The sequence below is a fragment of the Coturnix japonica genome, chromosome 4 (assembly GCF_054131305.1).
Source record: "Coturnix japonica strain WE chromosome 4, WE-NBRP24, whole genome shotgun sequence".
NCBI lineage: Eukaryota > Metazoa > Chordata > Aves > Galliformes > Phasianidae > Coturnix > Coturnix japonica.
This window is the reverse complement of record NC_140666.1, coordinates 70,286,381-70,299,079: the sequence shown is the minus strand read 5'-3', so window position 1 is coordinate 70,299,079 and position 12,699 is coordinate 70,286,381. Positions and strand designations below refer to the sequence as shown.

Here is a 12,699-nt window from a genome sequence, read left to right as displayed (position 1 = left end):
CTGTATGCTTCTGCATGCTGTTTTTATCAACTGATATTTCACTTCCGATTAGGCCTCAGAGCAACTTCCAGTAAAGAGCATTATCATCTTCCTGCCTCATTCATCTGAGTATTGTTTGACATCTTGATAAAAACCAAATTTGTTTGTAATACATAAGTATCTATGTACCAGGCACAACATGCATTAAACTACCTTGTATGTATAATTCATTAGCAAACCTGAAACCATAGAAGAAGAACAAAGTGAAACGTCAGGACTGTGTGAAAAGGAGAAAATGGGTTCCGTGGCTCCTGAGGAAAGCCCTGTTAAAATACAAGCAGATTTGAATCAAAATGAAGGAAATTCCATAGACCAGTCTCCTTCATGTAGTGTAAAAGAAACATCATCACTCAAGGGAAAAGATGAAGCAGAGATCAGAAAGTTAAGAAGACTTGAACAAGCTGGCATTAAGGTCATGTCAGCTGCCCAGCGCTATGGCAGGTTAGCCCAACAATGTGGGAATTTGTGCACGCTTCACATTGTTAGGATTGGCTGTAGTGTGGGCTTCCTCAATCCATTGCGGTTTCACTTCTCCTAACAAAAATCCAGCGTTCTAAGCACTCACAATGGCTAGCCTTGTAGTGAAGGGCTTGGTATGGAAAAGCTTGTGATGTGGCAGTTGTGCATTGGAGAGTTGTGTGATGCTAACTGTGTTTGTGTTGAGTGGTTGAATTATGTTATAGCATAATGTAAACAAACTCCAAGGAAACTGCTACACAAACTGATTGTCACTTTCCACTAGATGCTTTCTTGCATTTAATTAAAAAAACAAACAAACATGTATATGCATATTGAAAACGCTCTCCTCGGGCAGAAGTTTCAGAGACATACTTGCTGTCAATGCAGTGTTTCAGTTTACTGACTCACACTTCTAATGTGGTTAATGTTTTTAGCTGTGTTAATAAATGATGCATTTATTTTTAAAGGCAGGAACTGTAAAAGTACAGTGCTTGTTAATACATGCACCAGTTAAAGCACGGAGGCATAGTTCAGCAATCATGATTTGACTGGCTTTGGCATTGAGTATCAGTAGTTTTCACTTATTACCTGCATTATTTATTTTTGGATGTAGTTCAATTTGGTTGTTTCCTGTTCTTTAACTGAGTAGCTGAATGATGGCTAGGCTCACTGCCCATGGCTTTTCATGATCTGATGTCAAATCCTCATGGGGATGGCCTGCATAAACAGAGTTTTAACATGTCCTAAGACCATACTCTTACAAATGAGAATGATTTAGCTAAAGGATGAGTATCCAAGTGTCTTCGCATCTAAAACATTTTCTTTTAAATTGTTGAGGAAAATCTTCATCAGATTTCTATGCTGATTGAGGCAATTTCCTGAGATGCAAATTTGGTGAAGCATGGGGTGAAACCCTGACAGTGAGTAGTTTAGCACATGCTGGTCTACAATCTGGGCTTTGGAGTATAGCTGTAGTTGAAAGTACAGCTCGTAAATTATACGGTTTGTTTGTAGATATGATTAAGCTTGTCTGCAGCCATATGCAAATGTCACACAGTCACATGGCCTTTCCTTAGGTCACTCAGAAGCTGTCAAGAGACAGTATTTGCATGTGGTTGTGGGCTACTACTTACAAAGCCAAACACTAATAAGGAATAAGTGTCAATTTTAAATTGGTCCCAAAGGCTCAGTTACTGTGCCAGTTGATCAGGAATCCATAAACCAGTAGGCATTATCATCTTCTAAGTCTAAGTCTGTGGTATTCAAGGTAATCTGTAGCATTAGCTCGTGTTTAGCAGTGCTGCACACAGCAAATAGCACTATTATTTGCATTTGCATCAGGAGGATGTGCACCATATTATCTGAGAGCCCCTTTTCTAACCATGCATTTGATCTGCTTTCTTCTTCTCCAAGTAAGAAAAGCGTGTGTGCAAATGCTTGGGTCTCTTTGGCATAGAATTGGATCTTCTCTTTCCTTGGACAGTCCACTGTTCTGACTGGGTTTAAGGAGGAAAGCAGGTATAACAAGCCATTCTCTCTCCGTGTTCTCAGAAAAAGCAAATCCTGGAATTTGGCAGCTCAGGGAAGGAGGAGCCACTGGTTTTCTGCCCAAGCTGAGAGTCAAGAGCAGAGCTTGGCAGCCCAGGCTTCACTTTAATAAAGTAGCAGCCTGTTCCCAGGGACTGTAGAAAGCATACTGGAGAGGGACGGAGGTCTGGAAGGAACAAGGGTATGTTTGTGAAAATGGAAGACTAACAAGTGAGGGAAAGGGAAGAATTGACTGCTGATACTTGAGGATACAGCAACGGGTTTGATCACCCTTCTTAATGTTTCATTCTTAATCCCTGTTCTTTGAACCTCTCAATTTCTGTCTTGGCATCTAATTCTGTACTGTGATCTTTTCCTTTTGCTCTTCCGACATGTTTCTACAATGTCAGCTTCTCTTTTTTTCACTTGAGGTTTTCAGTTGTTTTCCACTTGCTGTGAGTTGTTTACAGGCATTTTCCTCTCAACTTTTTGACCTCTACATGACATCGGCTGTGACTTTGTGTTCTACGAGCCATCTAATTGTTCCCTAAGCTGAAACTCAGTGGGGATGTGTCTGGGTTTAGCACAGGAAGAACTTTAACTGGTATGCAAATACACTGATTAGAATCAAAGTATGTGTGTAGGAAAGGACTCACCTGACAAATGCATGCCAAAAAGCATTCACCCTTCCCAAAGCAGTGTATCATCTCTTCATGGCACAATGTTTTGTTGCCATATGATCCTCCATGCTTGGCTGTTGCATGTGTATGTCTCTTATTTACACTAGTGTATATGAAAGATACGGATCAGATAAAGAGACTCCCTAAAAAGGGGAGAAGAATTTATAGATGATGGAGAAGGTGGTGGGGAGAAAGAGAGAAACGTGAGCAAATCAAGAGTTGACACGTTTTTTGCAGAAGGGATGTGGACTTTAATTTTGATGGTGCATAAGCTTGCAAAAGCCTCTTGTTCTAACATGCTGTAGAAGTATCCACAAGCCTGTATGGGACCCTGTTCCATGGAGCACAAACAGCCAGGGTCTGACACTCTGGAAGGTAGCAGCTGCTGTATTGGAGTGGACCATGTAAGGGCTGGGGCTGGGTGTGCAAGTGTAATTGGCCAGTCTGTAGTGAATTCTGACCCATTGCAGGCTTCACAACTACACTCTTTGCTATCTTTATGGCAGACTGACCCTTAAAGTTACTTCTGGAACTGTCACACACTGATTCAGCAGACCCAAAAATGTCACAGCTTATCTCTGATTCCAGTAAAAACAAAATGTAAATGAATGGAAAATATTCTTAACCTAGAAACTATTGTGGAAGTCTGGTTACGTAGGAAAAGCTGTAAGGTGCTTAGTTACTCATTACAGTGACACACAGTTGTTATTCTATGAAAATTTTAAGTCCCATTTTGTTTGTTGCTAAATACACTCAGAAATTGCATGGTTGATGGACATGAGACTGGAAAAATCCATTTGTTTTTCCTAAGGAATCACTTGGTTACACATAACTCTTAGAAACTAAAAGCATAGAGAAATACCTTCGACCTACCTACACAAATAATCATTCATCTTTCAGATCTTCACTTAAGATGTAAATATACCAAGGGATTGGACAGTACTTACTGATGGAAGGTTGGAAATTTGGAGCATCATGAAATATGAGGCAGTTCAGACCCATCTGTTCCAGCTGTTTGAAGCTGTTCTGAACAGAGATGCTCTCAGAGAGGAAAGGACACTGTTCCCTTTGCTACACCATCTGCTGGTGGTGTGTCTTGCCTGACATGAAATCATGATCCTTCACAGTGGTCTATGGAAAAAGTTAAGTTTGTCTAGATTAAGAGGCAGTTCTGTGTTGCTCCATTTCTGAGGCTGGAGCCAGGCTGCCCTGTTGGAATTGCTTTATAGCTTTTCAGTACCTTTCTCTGCAACTCTGTTCAGCAGTGTTTTGAAAGGACAGCTGAAATCATGAAACTAAGTGGTGTGTACAGTGGGTTTGCAGGGCTTTAAAATGTTTAGAAAGATAGTTTGTTATAACACTACTGTTGTCCTAAAATGAAGAGAAACTTGAAGCAATCTTAAGCTGTTTAGATTAGCTTTTGTAATGTCAGTTTGTTTAATCTTATTCAATACGTTTTTGTGCTTTGGTATAACAAGATGTACTATAAGAAAGAGGAAGAACTGAGATATTTGCAGTCTACAAAATTTCTGTGTTGAATGTTCTAATTCTTGATACTTGAACGTCCACAATATCAGTGATTACAGTTTGAGTTTCAGACAGGAGAGTCACCTAGCTCTTGCCATCTGTCTCTTCAGTTTGCTTAAGAATATTGACTGCTACAAGTTATAGTAAGCTTAGTCTTTCTGGGCACCAGCTGTCAAGGGTATTTGTTGTTGTAATCTTCAGTAGCAACAAGGTAGTGGTGTAATTTCTGAGCAAGACAGATGGCCCTCTGCTCCAGAATAATGGTGTCTCCAACACCCTATTGTATACCAGCACTGGAGCCAAGGCCTTATTTGTGGGAGAGGGGGAGTGGTTAGAGAAAGAATAATATGTATGAGAAGAAAAAGCAGTTAGGAATATTAGGGCATGTGGCCTCAGATACTACTAAGATTTTTAAAACAAACAAACAAATAAATAAGCATTGCCTAAGTGCCAAAACCTGGTATTTCAGGATTCAGCAGTGTTGGCTGGGGATCAGGTATTTGCATCAAATCTTTTTTTCTTTGAGGTGTTAGAGGAGTTTAATGATGCCATTCACAGTACTGCATTCAGTGCATCTTGTATGATAAGCTAGTTCCTAGTGTTTCTTATAACCATGGCTAAAATAAGTAAAGGTCCAACATGACTGATTTTCTGTGTGAAGTCCTTGTAGATTTGTAACCTGCAAATGATTTACTTTATTTATAACAAGTCTTTGCCAAATCTAACAGCAGCCTGAAGCGCATTTGATTAACTGTGCTTGTGTTATGACCTGGAGATGCCTGTTGCCACTCCCCTCTCCTTCCCTGGTGCGCCAGGAGCTTTCTTTAATTTTGGTCTGTGTCAGTAAAAAGCAAACACTGGAAGACAACGGAAGCACCCCAGACATCATCCTTCGCAAGGAAAACCCCTTCATGACACGTTATCAAGGGAAGGATTCTGGTTCAGAAGATGAAGCAGCAAGTAAAGTTCCTGATTTAGAAAAGGATGACTTTGCCACCCGGAGAGCCAGGATGAATCAGCCCAAACATGTAGTTCCATTTAACTCCTTTATAATTGGACCCTATACACAGAAAGATAAAAGTAAACTGGAAGGCAATAAAAAGCCATTGAAGGTGGAAAAGCAGGAACGTGCAAGGTGTGCATTCATGGTCTTTCTATTATAACACTTTATTTCATAATGCATGTCGCTGGGTAGGGCTTAGAGCTGTCTTGTCTACAAAAGACTTCGGGGCAAAGTGACACAAATGCTTTATCAAAAGATGATCAGAAAATAGATATAGCTTACCTACTGTAACTTTCTATCAGAGAATCAAGACCAGGAGCTTAAACTGGCAGAGTGTAAAATAACAACATTTTCATTGCCTAACTCGAGGCAGTTCATGAGGGCGAGTAGTGTAAAACAGAAGATATGCTTTGTATGCCAGTTCCAACTTTTGCTGAACGTTTTAGAATCATACTTTTGAATTAAATTTTCTTATCTGATACTGGCTTTTTTTTTTTTTTTTTTTTTTTTTTTTTACTACTCTGCATAAATCACGGGCTCAGATAAGTCTTAAGTTAATGCACTGAATACCTGTGCCTGTGCCTGCTATACTGCACTGAACTGTCACATATAAACCTGGTGTTTCTTTTACGGTAATACTTTTGTAAATGGAGGATGGCTTAAAGGTTTCAGCCTACAAAATCTTTTCTTTCTTCAGATCAGTCATACAAACCTTTATTAAATTGCTGTATACAGGTATCTGTGAGGCACCTGTCATTTTCAGGAAGCAAGTATTTTGATTTATTTGTGCAAAGAGAAACGATCCTAGATAAAAACACTACATACACATTGCATGGGATCTTGATTGTAATAACTGATACATTCAAAAATTCTTTTAATATCTAGTAGCTCTTTTCAGTTGTGCAAAACCTGTCTTTTGGTTGCTGGTTTGATTATAATAGTATTTTTCAACGAGTGGTTTGGCAGGGCATCTGAAGAACCCATAACCACGTTTTAATATTCTAATGTTATTGACATGACTCTAAGATCAAAGAAATATTCTCTAGTATGTTTGCAGGCAAAAAAAAAAAAGCTTGAATTCACTTTGCTAATAATATGCAAATGGCATATCTGTAACAATTTAAGAAAAGGCTTATTACAGAAATGCGTAATACAGTAATAACTCCAAGATTTCTGTTGCTTGAACTAGAAAGAGAAGTCGTGCAATGAAGCAATCTCAGTGGTACATGAGCAGAGCGGTGTAGATGAAGTCATTGGATGTTGGAACTTCTTATGTTTACTTCCTAAGCTAAATGTAAAAACAATCTGCTTATAAATTCAGTTTTTTCTTGTGCTCTGAACCTCTTCTATTGATTCTGACTTGTCATTGCTCCCTCAAAATATCTTTTCTTGCTGAAATGGAACGTGTTAAATTAGAGGAAGCCAGGTGCAAATGGCATCAGCAAGACAGACAGTGACGTGCAAAGAGAACCCACTTCTGCAGACTGAGAAGAATAAATCAGAGGAGGAAGAGCAGGTGAAAGTAGTTGATGCTGAAAGAGATGATTTGGCTAAGCGGAAATCTCAGTGTGTCCTTCCTCAGCTACAAGAAGATACGATTTTCGTGAACACCTCTATAACAAAAGCAGATCTGGAAACATGGAAAAGATTGAAACTGTCAGGAGAGCCCAGGTATAGTTTATTCCTGTGGACAGGGCTGGCACTGTTGGAAGCATGTTCGTTTTTGTCACAGTCTATTTGTGTGTGTTTGTGTTTTTAACCAAGAAGAATGCCTTGATGACAATCAATCTTCACCTATTAAAATTGTCATGAGTTATCCAAAAATTTGTGTAGGAGTGCTATCTATCATGAAACAGAAATGTGTCCTTTTTTTAAGAAAAAATACAGTAGTTCCCCATTGGACACTCTTAACGTCATCTCAGCAAAGTTTTCATTTTGTCTTGTGGATCAGTCTGGTCTGAAGCTGCTGTAAGCTGAACAGTACAAAGGTTTGCATGGCACTGCTAACTCAGTAGCCTGATTGTTCTGCTAATAGAGCTGTCTGCAGAACTTGGGGCATTGTACCTTGGGAGCACTAACTGAGAATCACAGAATCATTAAGGTTGGAAAAGACCTCTTGGAGCATCTAGTCCAACCATCTACCTACCATCAATATTGCCCACTGAACCATTTTCCTAGATGCCATGCCTAGCCTTTCTTTAAATGACTCCAAGGATGGGGACTCCATCACCTCCCTGGGCTCTCTGTTCCAGTGCCTCACCACTTTTTCTGAGGAGAAATGATTTCTGATATCCAAACAGAACTTCCCCTGATAAAACTTGATGACATTCCCTCTCATCCTATTGCTGTTACCAAGGAGAAAAGACTCACCCCCACATCACAACCTCCTTTCAGGCAGTTGTAGAGAGCCTCCTCTTCTCCAGACTGAACAATCCCAGTTCTCTCAGCTGCTTCTCCAGACCCTTCACCAGCTTTGTTGCCCTTCTCTGGACATGCTTCAGGGCTTCAATGTCTTCAATGAGCATCTCTTTCTATTAATATGTCCGTACTGCATTTGAGGCCTGAGCTAACGTATCTGCATGGCATCTTACTGTGCTGAGTAAATATGTCAGTACTAATTGTTACTACAACAGGAGCTGTAGGAGCCTTGTCATATGGCATCAACGTGCTTATATCGCAAGCTAAAGCTTCACAAAGGGAGCTGGTATAAAGTGGTTATTCTAAAATTTTTCCCTGCGGAGATGGATCATAATGTATGCAGGTGATTTGTGACTCCAGTAGGAAAGGGTAACAGCTCCTGGGCTTCCTGTTTAGGCACATGCTATTTTCCAATTAAAGTTAGCCATCTGTTCATGCATTCTGCTAACAATGTGAGTACTGTGTGTAATTCTAGCTCTAATGCAAGCCACCCAAAAATCAATCATTCTCTCATCTCAAAGATATTAGTAATCTCTCCATTAAATTTGTGGTGAATTATTAAGTTGTTCTTCAAATCACGATTCAGTGCCCACTTCTCAGGATGGGTGAATTGCCCTTGGTGGTGCTCTCATGCCACTGGCAACCCTGTGTGACAGGTAGGGTGCACTGGTGCTGTGGTCCCAGGTCTGTGTGGGCTTATAAGGGAACTAAAGCTGTATCAGGACGAAGTCCCAGTTTTTGAGTGGGCCATGACTATGTGCCTTCCCCTAAGGAAGGGCTTTCATGAATGTAACTCCAGAGTTTTCCCAGCAGGTCCATAGACTTTATCTGTCAGATCACAGTGTGCCACACCTCTTCTTATCCGTGTCCTTGAATTTTTAAAAAGGACCCCTTTAAAAGCTTAGGGGCATTTAATTTGCTTTACTCTGGGGTCTCATTTAGGATGAATTGTCTTATTCCTCATTCTGACTAGTGAAGAAGATTGTAATTGTCCCAGTGACACTCCACCAGCAGCTGAAGTCACAGTGGAAGCAGCAGTCCAGGATGATTTTGCTGTCCGCAAAGCCAGAGCAAACAGAAAGGCTGGTAGCCTCAAGCAGAAGTTTGTGCACTTTGGGCCAGTAACTGAGATTGATCAGCAGAAATGGGACAAGCTCAGCATCGGCAGAGCTTCGCGCAGGTGTGAAGCAGGAGAAGAAAGCAGGAAAGACAGAGTGAAGGTTCACTCGGATGTTGAAAGCTCTCTTCCAACCACTGCTGGCAGTCTCCAGCTTGCTGAGCACAGTGATGCAGTATCTAAGCCACAGAATGAGTCCAGGTATTTGGTGTGGCTTAGGATGCGCTGCTGAGCTGGAATTTGGACCTGTTCCTGCAGGAGGCTGAGCTGCATGGGGGTGGCACATGCCTAGGAGCTGCTTGCACGCACAGCCCTGTTCAGAAGGCATCTGATGCTTTCCTGGCATCATTACATGTTTGGAGTTACGCAAAACAGTGCTGTGTGTATGCCTTCCGAGCGTTTCCCTCAACAGCTTTGGCTAGTGGTGAAATTGCTGGTATCTCAGAAGCTGAGCTATCTTTAAAGCTTTCTGCCTCTTGATCTCCAGCTGCTTTTCTCTGCCTGCTTTCAGTGCATTAGGAATTTGTTGCTCAGCTTTCAGGCCTCACTGCTGTTCAGAAAACGCTTTCTTCAAAATGGATTTACTTTCTTTCTGAAGATGAAGTGCTGTGAAACCAAGGTAGACTGGTGCTCTGTGTTTCTGGCATTTATCTGGAGAGAATGACAGCTCAGGGAAGTTAACATATTAACAGAGCTTAAATTTATTTGGCTTTTCTTTAATTGCTTAGTCTGCAGTTGTAGCAAGTTTTTTAATGAATGCATTTAGCAAGTAATTCTTTCAGTAAAGTTTGTGTGCTTATAAAGCATTTGCGAGCTGAGTTGAAGGACTCCTCCCCTTATGTTTCATTTGACCTAAGAACCTTTTGTCTACGTCATGCTTCTCATGACCTCACTAGGGAGATAGCACAGCCAGGTACAGATGAATGTTGCAGGAGCACGCCGTCACCTGTTGCTACTATTGATGTCATCTCTGAGAAACAAGCCCTGTGCAGCTTGAACAAACAGCAAGAAAGCACCGAAGAAGAAAGCAATGCACTTTTACCTGACATTGAGAGAGATGATATGTTGGTTAGAAGGATGGGGACCTTTCAGAGGCGCACAGCTAGTGCTGTTCCAATACATTGTCCTCCCCTGTCAGTAGCACAGGAGAAGGATTTGAAGACTCCACAAGCAGAGAGGTCAGAGAACAGAAGCAAATCCCTCTGAGCTTCATGCCTGGTTTGTGTGTGGTGTGAGCTTGGATCGGTCAGCAATGTTATTCCATTCTCCATTCAGCCTTTAAAGATGTGTTTTACTCATTCATCATGGCATGTGTTCTGTTTTATGAAATTACTTACAAGAATGTATCTTATGAACATAAAACAGTCTGCTTTCTTTCATAATATTTAAATACTTCAATTGTTAATTGCTGTGCAGCATGAAAACAGTCTTTCATCTTTTGGGGGGATTTCTTTTGCAATCCATGGTGCTTTCTCCAGAGTCCTATGCCAATTTCTAAGGGAATAATTCCTTGCATATATTTTTATGCAATCTCCAGCATCTAACATAACACCTACGTAAGTGTGGCATTCGTTGTAGTTTCCTCTTGCTTTCACTCCTTGCACTGTAGTGAAAGATGCCTAGTTGTCCATCACCCTGCAGCTGTGTTTTGAGTAGCAGTACCCCATGTTGCCTCAACAGCCGCTTGCCTTTGGGCTGTGCAAGTGAATGTTATCATGGAACAGTGTCACTTGTCTCTCTGAGCAGTACTGTAACACAAGAAGAGAGCCAAGAACAGCTTGAAATCCCTCAGCAGCAGAGTGGTGGAACAGAAAACAAAGTGAAGTTTCCAGACCCGCAAAGAGATGACATGTTGGCCAGAAGAACTGGAGCTTTTCTAAAACAGCCGGGGCCAAGTGTTAAGCAGTTCCTTCCCATGCCATTTTCAAAGCAGCAGAATAAACAGGGCACAGCTAGAGAACTTGAAAAGAAAACTGCGAGGTAAGAAAGTCTGTTCCTCTCTTTCCTTTGCAGTTGGTCCTGCAGACTGTTTGTCAAGATCTGGAGGAGTTGCTGCTGGCCCAGCAGACGTTTCTTCCATACTCATTCTTCAATCTATGCTAACTCGTTCTGCTCTAATAAGCAATGTAGGTTTTCTGGCCTTTTTGGTAGAGCCTTGTAAAGTCTTAGACCAAAGATGTAGCAGATGCAAAATTCTAACAGCATGTGAAAATAGGTGTTTATATAGCATGATTGTACTACTTCTGTAGAGGTTTCTACTTATATAGGAGCTGATCACTAAAAATATTTCCAGATAGAAACAGAGGTGGTGGATGTGGTAGATGAGGTGTTTGTCTATAGTTTAGCTGGTGCCAGTGACTCCCAAACAGGATAAGAAAGCACTTGAACTAGTTTCCTCCTGGTAAGATTTGGTGTCTTTGTTCAGATGAGCAGTGCAGTGTGGGGAAGATGGAGTGTTAAGCCTTTGAACAGAGCCATGTGTTGGCTGTTTGAGCCACGTGAACGTTATAACTCATCTGCCTCTTCAAAGTACTTGAGAGAGGAAGGATACACACACACCTGTGCATACATAAATGGGAAAAATAATGTACAGCTCAGCCAGGAGTGGCTTGGTGTTGAAAAGACCTTCAGTTGAATAGCTTGGTTAAAATATGTTGTCAAAACTTGAGTCTTTGGGAATTTTAAGTTACTGGCATAGAAGAATGGAAATACAGGCATTTTACTCTGTTATAATAGTTTAGTGTGCCTAAAAGCTGTGTGTTTGTAGAATTTTTTTGGTTAACTTGCAGTCACACTTTTCATTACGTACATGTGATTTTTCAGATGTTGTTTAATACATTTCTTTGCACTGCTGCCTTTGGCTCACTCAGGCCTGAAAAAAGTCCACAAGTCTGCATTACTAGCTCTGGAAAACCTGTAATTCTACCTCAGCAAGAGCAGCAGCAAGGGCAGGAAAGTGGCAGTCTTCCTCCTGCAGGACAAGAGGATACTGTGTGCCCTGCCCAAGTGGGTGATCATAGCCTTAATGAAGTCCACCTGGATGGAACATCTAAGCTTCAGATGGTTCCTGAGGAAAACAGAACTGAAACATTGTCATCCAAGGAAGAGCATCTGCAAACGTGAGCTCTGTATGGTGTGAATCACGCAGCTTGGTCACCCTTTGCTCTTCTACTGTGTGTGCACTTCAGAATTCAGATTTTGCATTGCTTGGTGTGTTTTCAGTCCAGACTAAAATACTGTATGTCTGTACACACTTCTAAGAAGCAAAAAGAGTATTTGTGTAACCTTTTCTACAACTAATGAAAGCAAATATCTGATTGAAATATGTATGTGCATACAAAAATCGCTTATGAGTAGCAGAGGTTCAGCTGGACGCTGCTGGGCATCTCTGGGGATGCATGTCTCGCTTCTTTGTGATCAGAAAATGTTGCAGAGTCAACCTTTGTATTTGATGTTGTTTTATGATAAATCCCAGATACAGACACATCATTTGCATGACCCTAAACAAGACGATCACTCCAGTGAATGACACTGACTTGTGTATTACTGGTACCTTTTTTCAGCTGCACCAAAACAAAAACAGGGAATCCTATGGTAATGTTGATTTGAGCACTGTTGTGGAATGTAACCGTTAAGTTTTGTCTCCATTCATCACATACGTGGCACTTTAATGTAAATGTGAATATATTGTCTGTTTTCAATAACTACTTTCTACACCCTTTTTAGGTATACTCTAGCACATTTTTGTAATGGGGGCATTAGGCAGGGAGGGATGGATGATGTTTTGGGGCAGTTTGACCTATGGATGATTAATAAGGTAAGTGCTGTGTGCTGAACAGATTATCTCTGAAAACTATGTTCTCTTTTGGTTTGCTTTACCAGGACAGGTTGGATGTTCAAGGGAATGTTAACCAGGTTTAATGGGTCCA

General features: G+C 41.0%; 1 protein-coding gene across 38 annotated transcripts in view; it reads left to right on the top strand.

Moving 5' to 3' along the window:
- The window catches only part of LIMCH1 (LIM and calponin homology domains 1), a 156,368-nt gene that overhangs the window by 105,217 nt on the left and 38,452 nt on the right, over window positions 1-12,699 (top strand). For 11 of the 38 annotated variants that reach the window (XM_085545493.1, XM_085545492.1, XM_032444105.2 and 8 more), the window contains 7 exons: window positions 214-480; window positions 5,077-5,367; window positions 6,652-6,906; window positions 8,627-8,971; window positions 9,667-9,948; window positions 10,517-10,750; window positions 11,641-11,889. The exons of 19 other annotated variants lie outside the window; for them this stretch is intronic. In XM_085545493.1, coding sequence (XP_085401619.1) covers window positions 214-480; window positions 5,077-5,367; window positions 6,652-6,906; window positions 8,627-8,971; window positions 9,667-9,948; window positions 10,517-10,750; window positions 11,641-11,889 — 1,923 coding nt within the window. The remainder of the gene's footprint in view (window positions 1-213; window positions 481-5,076; window positions 5,368-6,651; window positions 6,907-8,626; window positions 8,972-9,666; window positions 9,949-10,516; window positions 10,751-11,640; window positions 11,890-12,699) is intronic. 8 more of the 38 variants (XM_085545498.1, XM_085545497.1, XM_085545495.1 and 5 more) reach the window with 7 other exon arrangements.